Here is a 21,005-nt window from a genome sequence, read left to right as displayed (position 1 = left end):
AGTGCTCCCAGTTCACTTTCCAAAGAGGGCTGACGGGCGGGGATTGTTTTTGGCGCCTAGGAAACCTTCGCGAACCTGCTGGCTTCTTTTCCCTCCACCTCCCGTCAGTGTTTGGTAAATATTAACAAACCCGGGCGAGTCATTTTCTGGAGTGTGGATGAAGGCGTTGGGGGGGGGGGTGTTGAGGTGGGGGGTTGTTGAGGTGGGGGGTTGGGATGCTTCTTTTCCTCTCCTAGAACCCAGCAACCCCCCCTAACCCAGCCCTACCCTGGCGAAGACACCCCCCTTCCCCTCCCCACATACACCTGCTTGACAACAGAAGGAATCAAAATCAATATTGTATTTGTCACCCCTCAGTCTCCTTTCTACTCCCTCTACAGCCTTGGTGCCACTGAAGCGAATTGTGGATTTATAGTGGGGAAATTAGCATAAATTATTACGAAATCTGTAGCCATGTGTGTGTGTGTGTGGTCCGGCTTGTGGGAAAAAAAAAGAGGCTATTGCGAACTCTCCAAGCAGAAAGGTGGTCGGTGGTGGGCCTTGCAGAGGCGATGAATGGCTATTGCACCAAAGAGATTTCCATTTGGTTTGCACATGGGTATAATTGACTTATGTGTATTTTATACAGTTTTCCCAACAACTCTCTAAGCCTCCGGGGTCGGATGTGGCCCCCTCCTCCTTCCCCCTCCACTTCTATTTGCTTTGGGTTCTGTACAATAGACGGATGCACTTTTCTGGAAAGTGCTCTTTCCCTCCTTCTCTTTATAACACCAGTCTTAAAAAGCGGTGTAAATAGTATACATAGCATGCAAGGCGTCCCTGTCCCTCCCTCCCTTCCTCCCTCTCTTGCCCCCTCCCTTCCCCTGGGTTTTGTAGACCTCTACAAGGAACAGAGATGAAAACTTTGCAGCAGCCAGGAGCTGCTGTCTTATGCCTCCAATCCTAGCTGCTCAGGAGGCTGAGATCTGAGGGTGGGAGTTCCAAGTCAGCTGGGACAAGAAAGTCCATGAGACTCTTGGCTCCAATGAACCACCAAAAAAGCTGGAAGTGGAGCTATAGCTCAAGGAGTAGAGTGCCAGCCTTGACACCCCCCCCCCAACACACACGGTGTGTGTGGGGGTGTCTAGGGGATAACACACAGACCCTGAGTTCAAGCCCTTTAGCAACACAAAACAAACAACCAACAACAAACCCTTTATAGCAAAGCACATGTTTTAAATTCAAACTCACAACTTATCTCCTCAGCATGGACAGCATGCCTTAACAAAGATCTATCCCAATTTGGGATTAAAAAAACAAAACAAAACCAACCAACACTCTGACTGTTTCCACTCTTAGAATTTAGTTAATTCTTCTGTTTACTCTGGGCAATGATTTGGACAGCCATACAATAGCCTTTTGCAAGACAACAAAATGCCAATTGTTATCATGAGAAACCGCTATTCTGGCCCCATTCCCTCCCGCCTCCCACCTCAAAAACTCACACTGAGTAGGGGGAAAAAAAAATCTTTCTTGAGGGGAATTGGGACCAGTATCCACCATCTGGAGTTCAGCCCCCAGAAATATCTTATCTGTCTCTACGTTTCAATATGGTCTGACACCTCTGTTTGCTAAAAGGATCCTACAGCAACCCTAGGGGTGGGGGTGGGGTGAGGTGTTTGAATGCTAGCACTTCAGTCCTCAGGAGGGGTCGGGCCTGGCTCTCTAGCTGGACTCTGGGGCAGGCTGGTTCCTTGCTGGGGAAACGCAAACCTCCCTCGCATTCCTTCACTTCACCCCCTTTGTACGGTCCCAAGTTCCTCTACTACAGAACCCTCCCGCTAAGCCCAAGGACACCCCAAAATGTCTTCAAACTACTTCGGAATGGAAGCCAGTGCAGCTCCAGTGAGCCGTTGGGGCAGCTTCTAGCCCACGCTTCGCGCCAGAGGCTCCGCCTCAATCCATCTAGTTTAATCTTTGGAGCCAAGTAATACATTTATCTGTCTTGCTTCAGCCAAGGCCCCCAGAGACAGGTTCAACGCGCCTCCCCCCCCCCCACACCACCTCCTTGTCCCCTCCACCTCCTCCTGGTTATTCCCCCTCCCCGAATTAAGAAGGTGACATTATTCTTTTCTTCAAGCACTTCTGTTAATATTGGAAAACGTGAGCTTGCATCTCAAGCGGGGCAGCTCAGACACGAGAGCCATTTCAATATTAATGAAATTGTTTAATCTCCTAAATTCATCGTGTTTAAGTTATGTTTTGGTGAGTTATTGACCACCTCTGAAAGTGTGGTTAGTGAAAGTGTGTGTGTGCGCGCGCACGCGTGCGTGTGCCCATGCACACGGGGGTGCCCTAAAAATGCTCTAAAAGGCTAACCACAAGCAGTTTCACAAATAATGCTGTAATGTCATTAATCAACGTGTAGGAATTTCATCCTAGTAACTCCCACAGCCAAGTCCTGAAACTTAAAAAAAAAAAAAAAAAAAAAAGCTCTGGAATTTCCGAGCTTTGAAGATGATTCAGTGTTGTTGTAGACATTGAGTTTTAACGGCACAGTATATTGGGGTTTCTTCTTTTTAAGACGGTAAAAGCCAATTTATGAGCTCGAGACAACGTACGGGAAGGCGTGGGAACTCCTTGCGTCATTCACAGACTGGTGCAGCAGCTCCTGATGGGTTTCAGAGCAGTTTGATGATGACAAGGAGAGGGAGGAGGAAGAGGACGATGACAGCGATGATGATCAGGAGGAGGAGGAGGAGGAGGAGGGGGAGGAGGAGGAGGAGGAGAACAACGATTCATTTAACCCTCAAAAGTCCAATCTGAACAGAAAGGAGCCTGCTACCAGCAGTCCCACCTGAAGTACCAGCCCCCCCCACCCCCAAAAGCAAAACTCTGTAGTGCTTGCCAAGTCTTAGAAGGCACTTGTTTTAAAGGGACTATAGATAGCATTTCCTGAGCCCTCTTAACCCTGGATAAATTCTTCCTGCGTGAGAAGAAAGCAAAAGAAAAGAGAAAGGTGGAAGGAAAGAAGGAAGGAAGGAGGGAGGCATGGTTCCAGCTGTAAAATACCAACTTGCAAACCTCCAAGAAATTCTTCAGTCCTAAACTTCCAAGAAACTCTTCAGTCCTAACGTTTCAAACAACCTGGGAAAAGGCAAGGACCCCTAGGTGGCTGGTGATAAAAGTGTGCCAAGCAACTTAGGCTCTTCCAAGTTAATACACCAGCTCCTCCCTCCTGCGTCCAACCGAATTGCTGTCTTCTAAAGCAAGACTTTGTCTCTTTTCCAAGATTATCATCATCACCCTCCTCCTCCTCCTCCTCTTCCTCCTCCTCCTCCTCCTCCTCCTCCTCTTCTTCCTCCACCTCTTCCTCCTCCTCCACCTCCACCACCACCTCCTTTTCCTCGCCAGAGCATTGAGCTCTAAAATAAGGCTTACACCAGGCTGTCGGATTACACTTTGTAATTTTTTCCCCCAAAGCTCATCACTTTTTAAAGGCTACATACCCAACTATGCAGAACTGAAGAAGCAGTTTAGGAAGGTCAAAGCAAGTTCCGACCTACCTCTTGGAGGAGGACGCGATGGGGGGGGGGAGAGGGAGGGAAGGAAGGGGGTAAGGGTATGTTTTCTTTATAAATAACCCATGCAAATCAACGCAGCTGATGCCAAGCCCAGGGAAAGGGTCGGCTTCAGGGGAAAGCCGTGCCTGAAGTCAGCGAACAATACAAACCCGACACAATGCGGAGGAAATAGAATACCCCAGCCGAGCAATTTCCAAGTCAAACATCACCGGCGCGGCCCCAGCCGCTCGGGCCGGTGCCTGTGCACGGTCGCTGGGCTCCCCCGCTCCGCGCGGCCGCCGTCGGTTCCCCCCCCACCCCTCCCCGCCCCCCGTACCTTCACGCGCCGCGCACCCCGGCCCGGTGCTCGCGGCTCCCCGCCAGTGGCCCGGGCTCTTCCCCCCGCGCCCAGTCTCGAGCTGCGAGTGATTCCTATTGGCCAAGGTGTCCATGTAAATAGGTGTGAAAGAAACCGGAGCTGGCCAGGAGCTGTGCTCGGGCTCAGCCCCCTCCCTCCGCAGTCCCCCCCCCCCTCCTCCTTCTCCTCCCCTCCCCTCCCTCCTCCTCCCCCCTCCTCCCCGTCCCCCTCCTCCCCAGGCGATTGTCATATGATAGCTAAGAAGTGGCACGTTAATGAAGCGCCGCTACAGGGGTCTTTTCTGCTCCTGCCACCGCTTAAAACTATCAGATGGTTCGAGGGAGGACATGGAGACAGCCACCTAGCTCCGCGGAGCCCACAGCCGTGCCCTCCGGAGCCCCGAGGCCGCCGAGGCCCGCGTCCGCGGCCGGCCGCCCTCCGCAGCCCCATCCTCCGGGCCGCCCGGGAAAGGCACCGGCCGGGAGCGCCGCCGGGAAGCGGGCGACGCGGGGCGCTGCGGGGCGCAGCTGAGCCCAGGCTCCCGCCGGAGTCCAGCCCAACCCGGGCGGGCGCTGCGGTTGGGCTGAGCTCCGGGGAGGGATTCGGCGATCCGGAGGGCGCCATCCCGGATGCGGAGGCGCGCAACTTGGAGCAACTTTAAGGTGAGCTCCGGTTCCCGTCCGTCCCTGAACCCCGGTTCCTGGCTACTTCCTTCCCGCCCCCCCCTGCTCCCCCTCCCTTCCCCCATTTCCCCATCACCCAGCTACCGTCGCACCCCGCTCGGGCTTCCGATCCCGCCTTCGGTTAGTTGGCTGCGTAAAAGTTGCGGTGGGGAAAAGAGAGAGAAAAAAAAAAGAAGGAAAAAAAGCGCGCGGGATGCCTGCGGGGCGACCCAGAGACGCGTTTTCCTAACTGCCCAGCCCCGGAGTGCGTTCCCCGGGCTGGGGGGGGGGGGACCTCGTGTGGGGAGAGGGGGGGTGGTCTCTGGGCGGTGGGTGCATCCGTGCTACCCCCCTCCATCCCTCCCTCCTTCCCATCGCCCCCTTTTCCCTTCCAGATCCGCGCCGACGGCCGGCCCGCCGGGATCCCCCACCCCTGCGATCCATTCGAGGGCGAGCCAGCCCGAAGATGCCTCGCCCGGGCCGCAACACCTACAGCGACCAGAAGCCGCCCTATTCGTACATCTCGCTGACCGCCATGGCCATCCAGAGTTCGCCCGAGAAGATGCTGCCGCTCAGCGAGATCTACAAGTTCATCATGGACCGGTTCCCGTACTACCGGGAGAACACGCAGCGCTGGCAGAACAGCCTGCGCCACAACCTGTCCTTCAACGACTGCTTCATCAAGATCCCGCGGCGGCCCGACCAGCCGGGCAAAGGCAGCTTCTGGGCCCTGCATCCCAGCTGCGGGGACATGTTCGAGAACGGCAGCTTCCTGCGGCGCCGCAAGCGCTTCAAGGTGCTCAAGTCCGACCACCTGGCGCCCAGCAAGCCGAGCGACGCGGCGCAGTACCTGCAGCAGCAAGCCAAGCTGCGGCTGAGCGCGCTGGCCGCGTCGGGCACGCCCCTGCCCCAGATGCCCGCCGCCGCCTACAACCTGGGCGGCGTGGCGCAGCCCTCGGGCTTCAAACACCCCTTCGCCATCGAGAACATCATCGCCCGGGAGTACAAGATGCCCGGGGGGCTGGCTTTCTCCGCCATGCAACCCGTCCCCGCGGCTTACCCGCTCCCCAATCAGTTGACTACCATGGGCAGCTCGCTGGGCACCGGTTGGCCCCACGTGTACGGCTCGGCGGGCATGATCGACTCGGCCACCCCCATCTCCATGACCGGCGGCGACTACAGCGCCTACGGCGTCCCGCTCAAGCCCCTGTGCCACGCGGCCGGCCAGACGCTGCCCGCCATCCCCGTGCCCATCAAGCCCACGCCCGCCGCGGTGCCCGCGCTGCCCGCGCTGCCCGCGCCCATCCCCACCTTGCTCTCGAACTCGCCGCCTTCGCTCAGCCCCACGTCCTCGCAGACAGCGACCAGCCAAAGTAGCCCGGCCACCCCCAGCGAGACGCTCACCAGCCCGGCCTCCGCCTTGCACTCGGTGGCCGTGCACTGACGGCGCCCCCAGCACCCCCCCTCCTCCCACCCCCCGCACCCCCCGCACCCCCTTCCCCTTCGGGGCTTCACTCTGGACTTCCCGGGATCCCCCCCCCCCCCAGCCCTGGGGGACCCAGGAGCGCATCCTCACGGGCCCAGGTCCTTCCTTCCTTCCTTCCTTCCTTCCTTCCTTCCTTCCTTCCTTCCTTCCTTCCTTCCTTCCTTCCTTCCTTCCTTCCTTCCTTCCTTCCTTCCCTCCCTCCCTCCCTCCCTCCCTCCCTCCCTCCCTCCCCCCTTCCTTCTTTCCTTCCTCGCTCAAACTTTGTTTTACAATAGAAAACCCACAAACTCGCCGGACGGCGCGTGAGAAACCTCTCCTGTCCCACCCTAGGAGAAATCGGGGTGTCTGTGTGTGTGCGGGAGGGGGCCAGCTCCTACATCAAGCTGTTCCCTCCCCCCCGAGATCTCCCGAGCCCTCCCCCCCTCTTTCCATTGGATAGAGGGGGAGGGGGTGGCATGCCAGCACTCGCCTGCGCGCGGAAAAGCACGTCTTTCCTTGGGTTCGAAACCACGGACGGCGCAAAAGTCAGGATGAGAGGAAAAACTGCCTGGGAGGTTTCTCCGAGAAGATCCCCCCCCACACACCTCCCCCAAACAGTCACCCTCCCACACCCCACGCACACACGACCCCCCACCCACTCATCCCCCGGGGGCTGCAGCCCAGCGCCTGCTTCCCTGCCATCGTGGAAACCCGGACCGCGCAGCCGCGGGGGACGCGCGGACCCCGGCTTTCCCGGGGTCCCCAGGCTTTGCCCGGCCTCTCTAGGGCTGCACGGCAGATGGTTGGTGTCCTTGCTTTTGGTTTTTTAAATTGGTTTATTTCTTGCCACAGATTCCTCCACTCCCCCCCCCCCACCCCCAATCCCCCCACCCCACCCCGCACCCCCAGCGGCGGTGCTGGGGGAATCTACAAGAGAGGCTGCTAAGTGTTGAAAGGGGACGCAAGTCCTCCACACAAACAACATCACACTGAAAATAATTAATAATAATAATTAAGAAATCTTGTTTACAAAGCGCCCGGTGAAATGTAAACAGTGAACTTGAATCTGTCTTGCTGGAGCAGGCGAGGGGGCAAAGCCCACTTTACAAGTACCTGTTGTAATGTGAATTTCTGGCCTGGTGGAGGGGAGGGCGAGGGGGAGGGGAGGGGTGGGGGGGGGAGGGAAACGGGAAAGTTAATTGGGATGTTAACTTTCTTACGACTTAGAGACCTTTTTAGCTATTTATTTTATTGGAGAAAGGGAAGGAAGGAAGGGAAGATGAGGAAAGAGAAGGAAAAGAAAATAAACCCACACCAAGAAAAAAAATCACAAAGGTAATCTTGAAGAATTTAGATAAGCTGTCTAGTAACATGAAGAAGGATGCCAACAGATCGTTATTGGTTTTTCCTGGACAAGTCTTTCTGTTTGTCACAAGAACATTTTTTTTTTTCTTTCCACGAAGCTAAAGGGCTGCAAAGAAATGTAAATCCTCGTGCATAGGAATGGTATTCCACAGTGTAAAAAAATGCACTTTTTTTTGGTTTGCCCTATTCCTTTAGCATCTTAGGTAATTTACTGGAAAACGAACTGCTGTTCTGGTGTAACCTGCTTAAGTCTAAAAAAAAAAAAAGAAAGAAAAAAATATCATCAGAGCTGTAAAATTTTTCACTTTTCATTTTGCTTTCTCCCTGTACAGAACTAGCATGGCGTTTTAAATATTGATGTTCTGGTTCCCAGCATGCCTGTTTTAAGACAAAGAATTAAAAACCATAAAGGTGTCTACATTAAATTATGACCTAGTCTAAATAATATTTTCTCATTAAAATATGTAAATTCAAATTTTAGTTTTGTGTGTTTTTGAAGAAGAGTTGCTACAGACAACAACTTAGCAAAAAGATGGTTGCACTCTGCCTCAGCATGCAATATGTGTCTTGCTTTGAAAAATATTTTGTTGTGAAAACAGCCAAGCTGCCTCTTCTGTCACTGCAGACTGTGGGAATTATTCAGATGGACTCTTAAAGGTGTTTGTGAGGGAAAGTTGGGGCTAAGATGTTTCTATTATGAATCAGGTGCACAGGTATAGTGCAGAAAGAAAAAAAGTTGCTATTGAAAGAATATATAGTACTTCAATATGTATTTTTATCTATCTTACAGATGCATTTTATGACATATACAGCACTTCTTATAGCACGATGAGGCTTATGTAATGATCAGATGGGAGATTTGAAAAGTAAAACTACTCGGTACTTATATTCCTTTAAACCACTGCAGTCATTAAAATCTTCCTTTTAATTTTTTTAAAAAAAGAAAACCCAAGGGTTCACCTTCCACGTTAAAAGACCTGTTCACTTTGGACAGAGTAGATTTCTTTCATTCCTTCTTCATGCAGAAAAATAATTCCTGATGCTTTATTTATTTATTTTTAAGATGTGAATGGAGTTTCTTTCAATGCCTGTCTGGCTCTCACTGTTTTCTTTCCTTTTTTTTTAACAAAGAATTAAAATTTGACAATAATTGGTGGAGGAGAATGGGCACTTTATTGAAGGTGGGGGGGGATGCAGTCACAATATTTCCTAAGTGAGGGATGTACTGAACTAATGAGGTTACAAAACTGAGAAACTTAAATGGTGATCCACACTTTTCTATGTATAGTGACCAAACCAGAGACCCACTTGTAATGTACAAAAAATCCCATAGAAACTATGCCGATTGGTACACTCCAGAAAGAGTGTTACTTAGCACCTGTGACTATTACATATGTAGAACGTTACCTGAAAACAAGTTAGGATTAATGCAATGGGTCACTAATCCTGTTGTGACCATTTTTTAAAGGAAGGATCCCACACACAGCCAAAAAAAAAAAAAGGTGGAAAATAAATGAATCATTGGACTGATTGAAATGCATGAAGCTACCAAGCTACCAGACAGGGGACAACTGAACTCATTCATCAAGCCCAGTTCACAATTATATCAACAAGATGAGCCAAAGAAAGCCTGGAAAACTTAGCCACTCTGGGCTAGGCAACTCTCGAAACTTAGTTCTCAACAAGAAACCTATTTACATTTTAAGGAATTAAATATACTTTCACAGTTTCCGGTAGACAAAATAAAATAAAAGACCATGTCTAGAGTATTTGGATTGCATCAAGTTTATTAACCCTGGCGTGAGTGGGGAATGAAGTATAAGGCTGCCAAGAGCCTCAAAAAAAATTCTTTTTAAAATAAATGATCAGCTTTAGACAATCAGGTAAGCTATTCTTCCTGCCAGAGATGTTGAAATTCAGAGATAAGCATTGTACATGTTCACACACTTACTAGATAGCAGCAGTAAAGCATGGAACCTGCACTTATTTATTTATTTGCAAATGTCATTTTCAACTGGTAAGTCATGGTATATTGCAAAGAATGAAATAACTTGGGCATTGTGAGCCTTCTTTTTCACAATTGCAGGCATCTTTTCTCAATGCTGAATGAGTAAAGGAAAAAAAAATATGGATGATACTTTGATCTTGACCAGAAATCCAAAGACACCCCAAACACACACACACACACACACACACACACACACACACACCTGAACTCTAGTCCATCTCCATCTTTTAATGACCAGCTCAGACTTACACCCTATTTAGCTGAAGTGTCCCACAAATGAAGAAGTTCATAACGATGATACTTTCAATGGTTCTCTTTGTACGTTAAATCTTTCACCTGGCTCAAGTCCAAAGTCAATACACACAGCTTTAAGATAACACTGGAGGAGTCAACACCAGGTACATGAGGAGATCCAAGGTAAGTTCTATTCTTTTCTACTTTGTAAACTAGTACTAAAGGCTTTCTTTGATCACTTTAGATTCTCTCTTTGGGAACCCAAAGTAACAAGAGTGCTTGTACTTTGAAAATAAAAAACCCATAATTTTATCTTTGTAGTTTTTAAGATTTTTCTCTGTGATTTGGGGAAATGCTTCCACAGTAGATGGATTTCTAGCATTTTTCCTCAGCGTTCCTTCTGGCTGATGTAGGTGGGATGGAGCCCTAACGATCCCAAAAAGCTGCTGGGATGGGATCCTCAGAGTGAGTGAATAGATAGTGAGTTTCATTTAATTCCTTTCAATAGATAAGGACCTGGACTATCTCAGAAGCATGGTGCTGACCCAGTGTTCCCGGTTTGGGGGGTGGGGGGAGGTGAGTTCAGAGGAAGGGAGGAAGAAAGGATGCAGGCAAGAGCCGTGGACAGTAGTTTTTTTTTTTTTTAAAAAACTATTTAGGCAAGGTTAGGGATGGTACCTATAGTCTGGGTGACCAACGGTGAACGCCTTTTGGCCAAAGACATTGAGTTAAGAAATGAAAAGGATTGAGGGAATCTCTTCTTAAATGCTTACTATAAATGTCAATTAATTTTTTTTCTTCTAAAAGCCATATATGCAGAGACACCCAAACAAAACCAAAACAATCCAACCCACTGGCTACAAAGTCTCAAGGGGTGGGGGGGATGCATTTGTTTCTTTTAAACTAACAACAAATTATCTAATTAATATGTTTCAATTACAACATGAAAGGCACAGCCCTTGGACCGCCTGCTGCGGAAGTACAATAGCCAGTGAGCCCACTCTAGGAATCGACAATAACTTCACATCTGTTTCTTTATTTTCCACTTTTTGAATCTAAAACTCCTCTCAAGATCACTTCAAACCATGGCCTGAGTTATGAAATATGTCCTAGTGTTAAAGGGGGATGAAACTTTGCCCTGGCATGCTTTTTCTGCAAGGGAGGGCGGGAAAAAAAGTGAAAATTCATTGAAGAGCATTAAACAAATATATTAGAATTCTGTCACTTTATGCAATTGAGTAGATCAAATGGAGGGTCTCGGCCACTTCATTCACTCCAATAGAAAAGGCAAAGAATAGCAACCCGAGACTGGGCCACCGATGTAGATTTAGCTCCTTTTTACTAGGAGACAAAAAGCCTGAATTTTCACAAACACATTGCTGACTGGGGGACTAGGAAACCGGCACTGGAACCCCTTTGGAATTTAAATTCATTTTATCTTCCTCTCTCTTTGCGGGGATCTGTTTGCACTACAGTGAAAGATAAAGCAGGCATCCTTAGGCTTCTGAAAAAAAAATGGGGGAGGGGAAAGTGAGTGGGGGGCGGGCAGTGTGGGACTTGAGGATTTCCAAGGAATTCTTCTTGGTGATCGATTAATGCTCAGGTCTGAGAGAATGGGTCGGATTTAAGTAAATCTTTGTCTATGTCAATATAAACATCATTCTATCACACACATCTCCAGGCTTGGGTTACATAAACAGCTAGTTTCAAAGACTAAAATCTGAGCTCTCAATTTTTGTTGTTGTTGTTCTGGAAACTAATCACTGTTCACTGGTATCACAAAAGACTTAAAAGTTGAGATTTCAACCTCACTTGCTTGAGCTCTCTCTCTCTCTCTCTCTCTCTCTCTCTCTCTCTCTCTCTCACACACACACTCTCTCTCTCTCTCATACAACTTTCTACTAGTTGCCTTACTTGAGCCTTTTGTTGATCAGACATAATCCATTAAAATCTGGAGAGAAGATGCTCTTTGGTTAGAATTTCCAAGTTAGAATCTTCCCGTATTTTTCCTTTTCTCCTTCCTTTGGATAGAATATGGATGAGTTCTTTGTGTCAGGAAATTTGAAATAATGTTCTGGGGGATTGCTGCTGTCCTGTGGTTGACTTCCATGGGTGATGTTTTTTGCTTTGGTGGGTATGACTTTTATGTACCATCATCTTAGAAAGCTCTGAAGATGGAGTCTAGAGACAGAACAGGAAAAAGGAAAGAAGGCCCAAGTGCTGAATGAACCAATATTTCTCAAATTTGAAATATAAATAGGATCTGATCTCAGTGAGCATATGTGGTAAGTTGTCTATTTTTTTTCTTTAATGTCTTAGTATACTGGAGAATCTATAATACTTTTCAGTGTAGCTTAAAATTTTTGTAAGATTATATTTATATATTTTAATTTTATTTGTGGATTTGGGTCTGAGAGTAAGAGGGGAGGTCTCTCAGATTACCTAAAAAAGAAAAGATTTTGAAAAATACTTCCTTGTTTAATAACTCAAACTGACTGGAATTAATAATAAGCCAATCAGAAATTATCCATGGAACATCAGAGCTGTCTAAAGAAGACCTTCCTGGAAGATTATTTTCCTTCTAGAATATCATCAGAATTATTTGGATAAAAGTTCCCTGAGACAACACCTGTTTGCCGGTGTCTGCAAATAGCTAATGTCACATGGTTGCCAGCTTTTGAAGGAGTAACTCTGGGAGCATTCATTAGGACAGTTCCCAGATAAAAAGCATTCTTTAATTATCTGTTGTTTAGAGACATTGTGATATTAATTCATGCTCTAAAGTCTGTATGTATATATTTTTATTTACTCAGTTAATTTCTTCCCCCCAAGGGGTTCCCCATTAACTGAGTTTACTGAGGTCTATGGTAAGGAAAGACTTGTTGATTTGCAGCAGTAATTATTTCCCCAGTTGTTGCTTTAGCCACACAATGCTCTCTTCTTCATGAAATGCAACATATTTATCCGACGATTCCAGCATATGGAAAATCTGTTGCAGCAAAGGATCTTAATTTTGTACCACTTAGAAGAAGCTTAGTATTTATTAAGTAGCATCTAGAGTGTTTTGCGTTAATTAGGGCAGCTCCTCAGAGAGACATTTCAACTAAGAAGGTTTTCACAGAACAACAACAAATCTCTCCTTGTATCTGAGCTCCCCACTAGATCTGCCTGCCATGATGTAATGAGTTACAGATATATAGCTTGCCTGGAAACACCAACAAATAGATACATATTTATGTGTGTGTGTTTCTAGGAGCTATACATACCCACAACTATACATGCACACACATATACATAAACATACACAAATATACAGCTATCTATACCTATGTGCATATACTTTTGATAGATCAAGGGTTATGCGTAGCAATAACATGATCATTGGCAATTTCCATATCACATCTTGTTGGGTCCTATGCGCTGTATGACAGCGATTGGCGGAAAGCAAAACAAGTGTTTGTCTCAAGGTTTCTGGCACGATTTTGTAACTGGAGAAGAAGAGACAAATGTCTATGCCCCCTTCCTTCCCACGTTTGCTGGCTTGTCAGGATGAGTCAGGTGTTCCTGCTAAGAGGTCTCGATTTTTCTCCATGTGTGGGTCCAGAGGGAAAGGGCAGGGGAGGGTTAGGGAGAACGAGCCAGGGTAAAGCTTGCTTCCTGGTCTGGTCGGTGCAGTGGCTACTGACCTTGTCACGCAAACACAGCTGATGGCTCAAAAATCCAAAGTTGTAAGAACAGGTAGGTTGCTTTAGCATAGGTGAAAAAAATCTGCTTTTGTTCCAGCTGTAAGTAAGTGAGAACATAAGTAAATGAGGTTGTATAAACTGAGATTTGAATTCAGGGCCACTCACTTGCTAGTCAGGTTCCCTTTTACTGAGCCACACATCTAACCACGCCCCCCCTCTTTTTTAATGATAGCTCTTACTGAGATAGAGAACCACTTCTTTCTATTCCTGGGCCTGGAGCATGGTTACCCTTAGCTTCTTAATAGAGCTAGGATGGTAGGCATGGATTACAGTGGCCAGCTATTAGTTAAGAAGACGGGCTGGGACTAGGAATGTGGCTTAGCGATAGAGTGCTTGCCTAGCATGCATGAAGCCCTGGGTTCGATTTCTCAGTACCACATAAACAAACAAACAAACAAAAAGCCACAAGTGGTGCTGTGGCTCAAATAGTAGAGTGCCAGCCTTGAGTTAAAGAAGCTCAGGGACAGTGCCTAGGCTCTGAGTTCAAGCCCCAGGACGGGCAAAAAAAAAAAAAAAAAAAAGTTCTGGTGAATTTTTCTACCCTGGGATAATCTTGAACTTCCATCCATTTGAGCCATACTATGAGCTCTGGAATCAGTGTTTCTTCTGGGGGAGGGTGGGAGGGGGTTGAATTATGATACCAAAATACTTCACTTGTAGCTACATTTTCCTAGTATCTAAACCAGTCCAACCACCATTCGCTGGCAGGTTATCTCTACCTTCATCTTGGCTCCCTTCACTTCATACAGAGGACAAACACAACAGGTGTTCTTCCACTTGAGCCACACCTCCACTTCTGGTTTGCTGGTGATTCATTGGAAATAAGAGTCTCATAGTCTTTCTTACCACTGACTGGCTTCAAGCCTCCATCCTTGCATCTCAGCCACCGGAGTAGCTAGGATTACAGGTGTGAGCCACTGGTGCCTGGTCCCACATATCCTTTTAACTTGCTGCAAGTCAATCTGATTCAGAATGAGTCAGTCCAACTCAACAGACATTATTACTAAGCATCAACTGCCACAAACATCAAAAAGTCCTGAAAAAATGGACATAATATCTAATAAATCTACAAATCAAAAGTCCAATACTTTATTTATTTATTTGTCGATCATGGGGCTAGATACTGTCCCTGAGCTCCTTTTGCTCAAGGCTAGTGCTTTACCACTTGAGCCATAGCACCCCTTCCAGTTTTCTGATGGCTAATTAGAGATAAGAGTCTCATGGATTTTCCTGGCCAGGCTGGCTTTTAACCACGATCCTCAGATCTCAGCTTCCTGAGTAGCTAGGATAACAGGCGTAAGCCACCAAGTGCCAGGCATATTCTTTATTCTTATATATTAAAAAGAAAAAAGTCCTAAAACTCATATGGAAACACGAAGAACCCTAAATGGCCACTGCAGTCCCAAGCAAAAAGAGCAATGCTGGAAGCCAGGCTCTGAGTTCATGCAGTTGGTTTGTTGTTTGAAAAAAATTAAACATTTGGTGTCATAAAACACACACACACACACACACACTGTTTTATAATTGAGCATTTAAATAAATGAACGAAAGTAATATTGCTACTCAATGTATATTAATTACACGTAAAGGAAAAACTGAATCATTCTGGTTATGTTACATTCAGCCATGGATATATTAAGTCTATTACTTCAAGGAACTCACTGGGTAGTTAAGGGAGGAGCAGGCCAAGGAGGAGCAGGCCCAGGTACAATAAATGAAGTTTAAAGCAATCAACTCCAAACCCCAACTATCAGGATCCTAGATATTTCTAGTCATTTCAAATAGTGACTTCATTAATACGGCCAAGACTTTATTTCTAGTCTGGGCAACCTGCAACCTTTTCTTCCATTACTCTCCAAGTAATATTTAACTAACAATAAGCCAATTACTTTGGTGTAGAAGTGTATTGAGGTGTTTTTTTTTGGTAACATATATATAAATATATAAAAGTTAAATATAACTATATACAATATTTATTATATTTACCTGTAATATCTAACATGCTTATATATAATATATGAATTATAAATGTAAATACACAAGTATCAATTTATATAGAATATAAATATAAATTTATATCAAATATAAAAATAAGTTCATAGGACAATTATATTTATATTACATTTATATTCAATGTATATATTTATATAAAATATATAACACATAAATTTATTGATAAATATAAACACATGTAAATTATAAATATATAATTTAAGTAGTTGTACAAAGCAGTTTATAAATACAATATACCTTGATCAATGTCATCCCTTTCAACATTCTTACCCATCCCTTCCAACCTACTCTTTCCCTCATTTTTCTTAAGTTTGTAGGATATACATTGAGTTCTTGACTGGATTCTCCCCCTTATTTTCTTCATCTGTCTACCCCACTCCCTTTATTCTCGCCCCACCCCTTTCAAATACCCACTTCCTGGTGTTTATTTCCTTGAACTTCAACTTAGCCTTTCTAAGGAAGTAAACTGAGTTCTTCCCTGAGTTTATTGTATTTCAGTTAATACATTTGTATACAATTGCATACCACTGCCAAAGTATTTATTTATGTGTTTATAAATGAATTCTAGCTTTTACATATGAGAGAAATTATTCAACCTATGTCTATCTAGGCCTGATTTACTTCACTTAATGTAATCTTTTCCAGGTCCTTCCATTTCTTTGTAAATGATACAATATTATTCTTTCTAATGGATAAGATGAGTAAAATTACACACACACACACACACACACAATACAGCAAAGCCACCAGCACAACCATGTTCACTGCAGCACTATTTGCTGTAGCCAAGGTATGGACTCAGCACAGATGCCCCTTAATAGACAAATGGAGGTATAACATTTTTCAAAAATAAAAAAAGTATCCTTTCTCCTTTATCTTTTTCCTATTTCTGACAATATCCTTTTATTAAAATCTACAGTCTTATGCATCAGAAAGCTGACTTCCAATCTTCATTTTACTCACTCTATGATGGTTCAGTTTGGCCAGTGGCCCCTTGGATGGATTGGATTTCTCAGCCCAGTTCCACACTGGGCTGACAAACCTTTCGATATCAGAGAGTATGTCAGTTCACTGGCCAGGCTATTTAACAGACAAATGGGGATGAGTTAATAGGGGCATTAATAACAGCAAAGGACAGTGGAAGAGTCTTAGCTTCTGATGAAGGAAAAGTTCATTGCCTGACTGTACCACATGGACTTGAATACCCAGCATGGTGGATGTTCAGTTTCTTCCCCTGCAAAATGAAGGTAAGACTTTTCTCCTTGCTGAGATGTAGACAGCAAATGAACTAACATGTGCATGTCACAGGATAAGTGATTGTCCCATTTATTTATAATGAATGCCAAGGTATTCCATACTCAGTTGTTGTGTTGGAAACCGTGCAGAGTATGATAACATATTTACGTTCCAAACAGTGCTATGCTAGGTGCAGGTGGCTCACACCTGTAATCCTAGCAACTCAGGAGGCTGAGACCTGAGGATTGAGGCTCAAAGTCATCCCAGGCAGCAAAGTCCATAAGATTCTTCTTTCCAATCAGCCATTATAAAAGCCCAGAAGTGGAGGTAGAGTGCCAATCTTGAGTGAAAAGAGCCAGGAGACAGTGCTCTGAGTTTAAACCCCAGTACGGGCACAACAATAACAGTAATAAATAAGCAAAACCTGAGTGCTAGGTCTGTGCTGTTTGAGCATCTAGCATGCACAAGCTCCTCTGAGCACACAAGTCATGCCAACACATAGACCCAGAACTCAAAGAGTTCACAGGCAGAGAGCCATGCAACATTTAAATAACTACCAAGGATGAAATCAACCATTCCACACAGCAAAAGAAGAAGAAAGAAACTTTTAAATAAAATCCAGGATGAAATACCAAACGTACAGAAACCAAGTGTTATGCAACCAAGAAGAAAGAGAAGTTGCAAGTCAAACTACTTCAGGCAATTTTAGTTTTCATCTCCATTTGGAACTTGTCAACTCCTTGCATTTCGTTGCAGTTACTGCTGAAGATGGAGACAGAGCTGTTTGGATTTGCTGACACTCGCTTCCTAATGATTGGACTTTTCGGATTCCAAAGTTCTCTCAGTCGTCTGATGTTCTATCTCAGGAATGCAAAATCAAGGGAGAAGCGTTGCACACAAAACAGACCTCCGACATCCCGGAACAACCCTTTTGTTCTGAATTTGGTGCTTATGTTCAATTCCAAAAACAACACACAAGGCCTTAGAGGAGACAAACGACCTCATGTTTATGCAATATGGCCCTGGAGAAGCTAGCATTTCAGATGCCTTTGATTATGAATCCGCTGAAGAAAACCTCTGCTTAAAGTAACTTACCGAAGAGCCCAGTTCACACTACCCCCGCCACACACCTCAAATGTAAGGGAAAGCTCCATTCTGCATCCATTTACAACAGCGCACTTGACATGACTTTATTGGTATATCTTTCTTATACATTTGACCAATCAAAATGATAATTTAGACAAACTGGGGACGGCAGGGAGCATTATCCAGCAATATCTCATTATTATGCAAAAAATCAGATATTCACAGCAACTGTCTCATCTATTTATTGTTGGGTTACTCATCTGGAAATTTTAATACTTTCTTCAGGGGCAGGGACTGGCAATAAAAAAATAGACCTATATATCAAACCTTTAAGTTCCAGCCATCATTGTGTGCCATAATACAGATGGAGTGGCTATCAGCAAGCTTTGCTGTGTTGGTTTATTTATTTATTTTTTTATTTTGGTAGAGCTTGTGGATTTAAGTGGGAGAAAGCAACAAAGTCGACGTAAGGCTAGGAGAGCCTTTTGGAATCTTCTAGGTCCTTTGAAGCAAAGATTGTGTGCTATTGTTGGCCTCACCAGAAACTGATGCCAATGAATGTCTTCAGACTGGAAAGAGTGAGTGAAGGGAGAAGAAATGGAGTTGTTTGTGGGTTGGGGGTGGGGGTGATGATGAAAGGCATTGCAGAAAGTCTGGCCTTCAGCCTTCCCATGGCTGGATTCCAAGAGATGATATTCCTCTTCTCCAGGGAGCAAGATTTGGTCTATCCCAGGTTGGTTCTGGCTGCTTAACAGTTGTTTATTTAATCTTCATCCCAAGTCTGGGAGATGAGTAGAGGTGTGGCTCCATTTTATGAATGGGGAAACAGAGGCACAGACTGGTTACCTAACTTTTTCCAGTTAGCAAATGGTGAACAAGGGACTTAAAGGAGGTCAAGCTGGTGACCAGAATTTGTGCTCAACTGCCGTCCTCTGCAGTGGAAGTTGAGCATCTCTTTCTTTCTCTCTCCCTCTCTCTCTCTCTCTCTCTCTGCATTTTATTATTTATTATTATTTGTGCATGAGAAATAAGTTGCAGGTCATGGCAATGGAAGAAGATGAAGTATTTATGGAAAGAAGTGAAAATGACCACTGAGCAATCACCCACATTGGTAACTTAATTCTCAAAAATGCTTCTTGGGGCTGGGGATATAGCCTAGCGGCAAGAGTGCCTGCCTCGGATACACGAGGCCCTAGGTTCGATTCCCCAGCACCACATATACAGAAAATGGCCAGAAGCAGCGCTGTGGCTCAAGTGGCAGAGTGCTAGCCTTGAGCGGGAAGAAGCCAGGGACAGTGCTCAGGCCCTGAGTCCAAGGCCCAGGACTGGCAAAAAAAAAAAAAAAAAGCTTCTTAGTCATATTGAAGAAACACTAGAGCCGATTTTGTTTTATATTTCTGATCTAGTCAGAAAAGGGCCTGCATTTAGGTATTGTTGTTGTGTTTTATCACTGTGACAAAATACTTTAGAATGTCAACTTACAAGGAGGCACGGTTTATTTTGGCTCTTGGATTTAAAGGTTTGAGAAAATGGTCACTTAGTTCCGTTGCTTTGGGTCTATAGTGGCATAGTATGTCAAGGCAGTAGGATTGGCTGATAGGAAGACAGAGCGAAGAACGAAGGAAGGTGAGAAAAAGGGAGGACAGAAGAAAAAGGGGAAGGGGAGAGGAGAAGAGAATAGAGGAGAGGGATTGCAGTTCAAAGTCATCCCGGACAGAAAATATGTACTTCCAATTAACTACTGAAAAGTTTGAAGTGGAGTTGTGGCTGAAGTTGGAGAATGCTAGTCTTTAGCAAAAAGGCAAGATACAGAAAAGTATCTACTACCAGCCTAAAAAGAAGGGTAAATACACACCATATGACCAAGAAATGCCACTATGGGTTGATCCAAGCTAGAACTTTGCACTAAGTCCTATCTGTTGTATGCATTCACAGTCAATTTTATTTAAAAGGGTGCCAAACTGGAAACAATGAAATGTTTTCCACCTGGTACATGGAAAAACAACCAGGACACTTCTACACAACAGAACTTTCTGATGTTTAAAAAAAGAACAAGCTCCTAATGCATGCAAAACCTGGACCAGTCTCAAAAACATCTGTCCTATGTAAAAGAAGACAGATTTCACAGGCCCACATTCATGAGTTCTTTTTCTTTCTTTCTCCCTCCCTCCCTCCCTCCCTCCCTCCCTCCCTCCCTCCCTCCCTCTCCTCCCTTCCTTTTTTTCTCCGTGCGCAAGTGCGTGCGTGCGTGTGTGTGTGTGTGTGTGTGTGTGTGTGTGTGTGTGTGTGTGTGTGTGTTGATCCTGGGGCTTGAACTCGGGGTCTGGGCACTGTCCCTGAGCTTCTTCTGTGCAAGGCTAGCACTCAACCACTTGAGGCACAGCTGCACTTCCGGCTTTTTAGTGGTTTATTGGAGATATGAGTGTCACAGACTTTCCTGCCTAGGCTGGCTTTGAACTGTGATCCTCATATCTCAGCTTCCTAAATAGCTAGGATTATAGGCACAATGCTCAGCTTGCATATCTTTTTATACTTGATTCTAGTTTCCTGAAAAGCCAAGTTGGTGTCTCAGCTTTAGGTTTATAATGAACTAAAAAAAAAATGGATGTCGCTCAGAGTTTGGAGCATTTTGCTTATATTAATGAGCACATTGAAGAAGAACAATTAGCAAGGTTATTAATCATGACTTATTTAATTGTCAAGGCTATTAAGCCTGTTAAGTAAGGTAAGGCAAGCCTTATTTCCCCAATCAGAGGAGTTACAACCTGAACACGTTGGTGAAATTTGAGATGCTGATATGAAAGACAAAAATGGATGACACTCAAACACAGAGCGGAGATCCCAAGGTCTTCTCGTTTACTCTTCATTTGTTGGACGTCTCTGATCAAAGTAAGATCTTTACTAGACAAGCTTCATGAGGAAAACACAGACAGAATGATAGACTTTGCTTTGAGTCACTGTGTTCCCATGACAGATGTTCACTTCCTACTGACGGAGTGTCTGAATTTCACCAAAGTTCACATGTTGAAAGCTCTGATTTTACTCTGGGGAATTAGTCTTAGTGTGGCTGTATTTGGAGGTGGGGCCTTTAGATGTATGTAATCGAGGTTAAATGAGGTCATAGGAATGGGCCAGGCCTTGATCTGGTAGGATTAGCATCATTATCAGAAGAGATACTTGCTGAAGGTCCCTAACTTCAATCCTCAGCACAAGAAGGAAGGGAGGGAGGGAAGAAGGAAGGAGAGAAAGGGGAAAGGGAAAGGAAGGGAAGAAAGTATTACCCTATTCTA

At 45.3% G+C, this 21,005-nt stretch overlaps 1 protein-coding gene across 1 annotated transcript; it reads left to right on the top strand.

Annotated features, from left to right (window-relative positions):
- Positions 1-5,022: 5,022 nt before the first annotated feature.
- On the top strand, positions 5,023-6,007 carry Foxb1 (forkhead box B1). The gene has a single exon (XM_048332975.1). The coding sequence runs from the start codon at positions 5,029-5,031 to the stop codon at positions 6,004-6,006; it is 978 nt and encodes a 325-aa protein (XP_048188932.1). The 5' UTR covers positions 5,023-5,028; the 3' UTR covers position 6,007.
- The last annotated feature ends 14,998 nt before the right edge of the window (positions 6,008-21,005 follow it).

The sequence above is a fragment of the Perognathus longimembris genome, chromosome 23 (genome assembly GCF_023159225.1).
Source record: "Perognathus longimembris pacificus isolate PPM17 chromosome 23, ASM2315922v1, whole genome shotgun sequence".
Taxonomy (NCBI): Eukaryota; Metazoa; Chordata; class Mammalia; order Rodentia; family Heteromyidae; genus Perognathus; species Perognathus longimembris.
The sequence above is the reverse complement of the archived record's forward strand: the minus strand, read 5'-3'. Positions and strand labels throughout refer to the sequence as shown.

What these genes read in the sequence shown, in the direction of transcription:
- Foxb1 (XM_048332975.1), top strand. Translation starts at nt 5,029, where the DNA reads ATGCCTCGCCCGGGCCGCAACACCTACAGCGACCAGAAGCCGCCCTAT.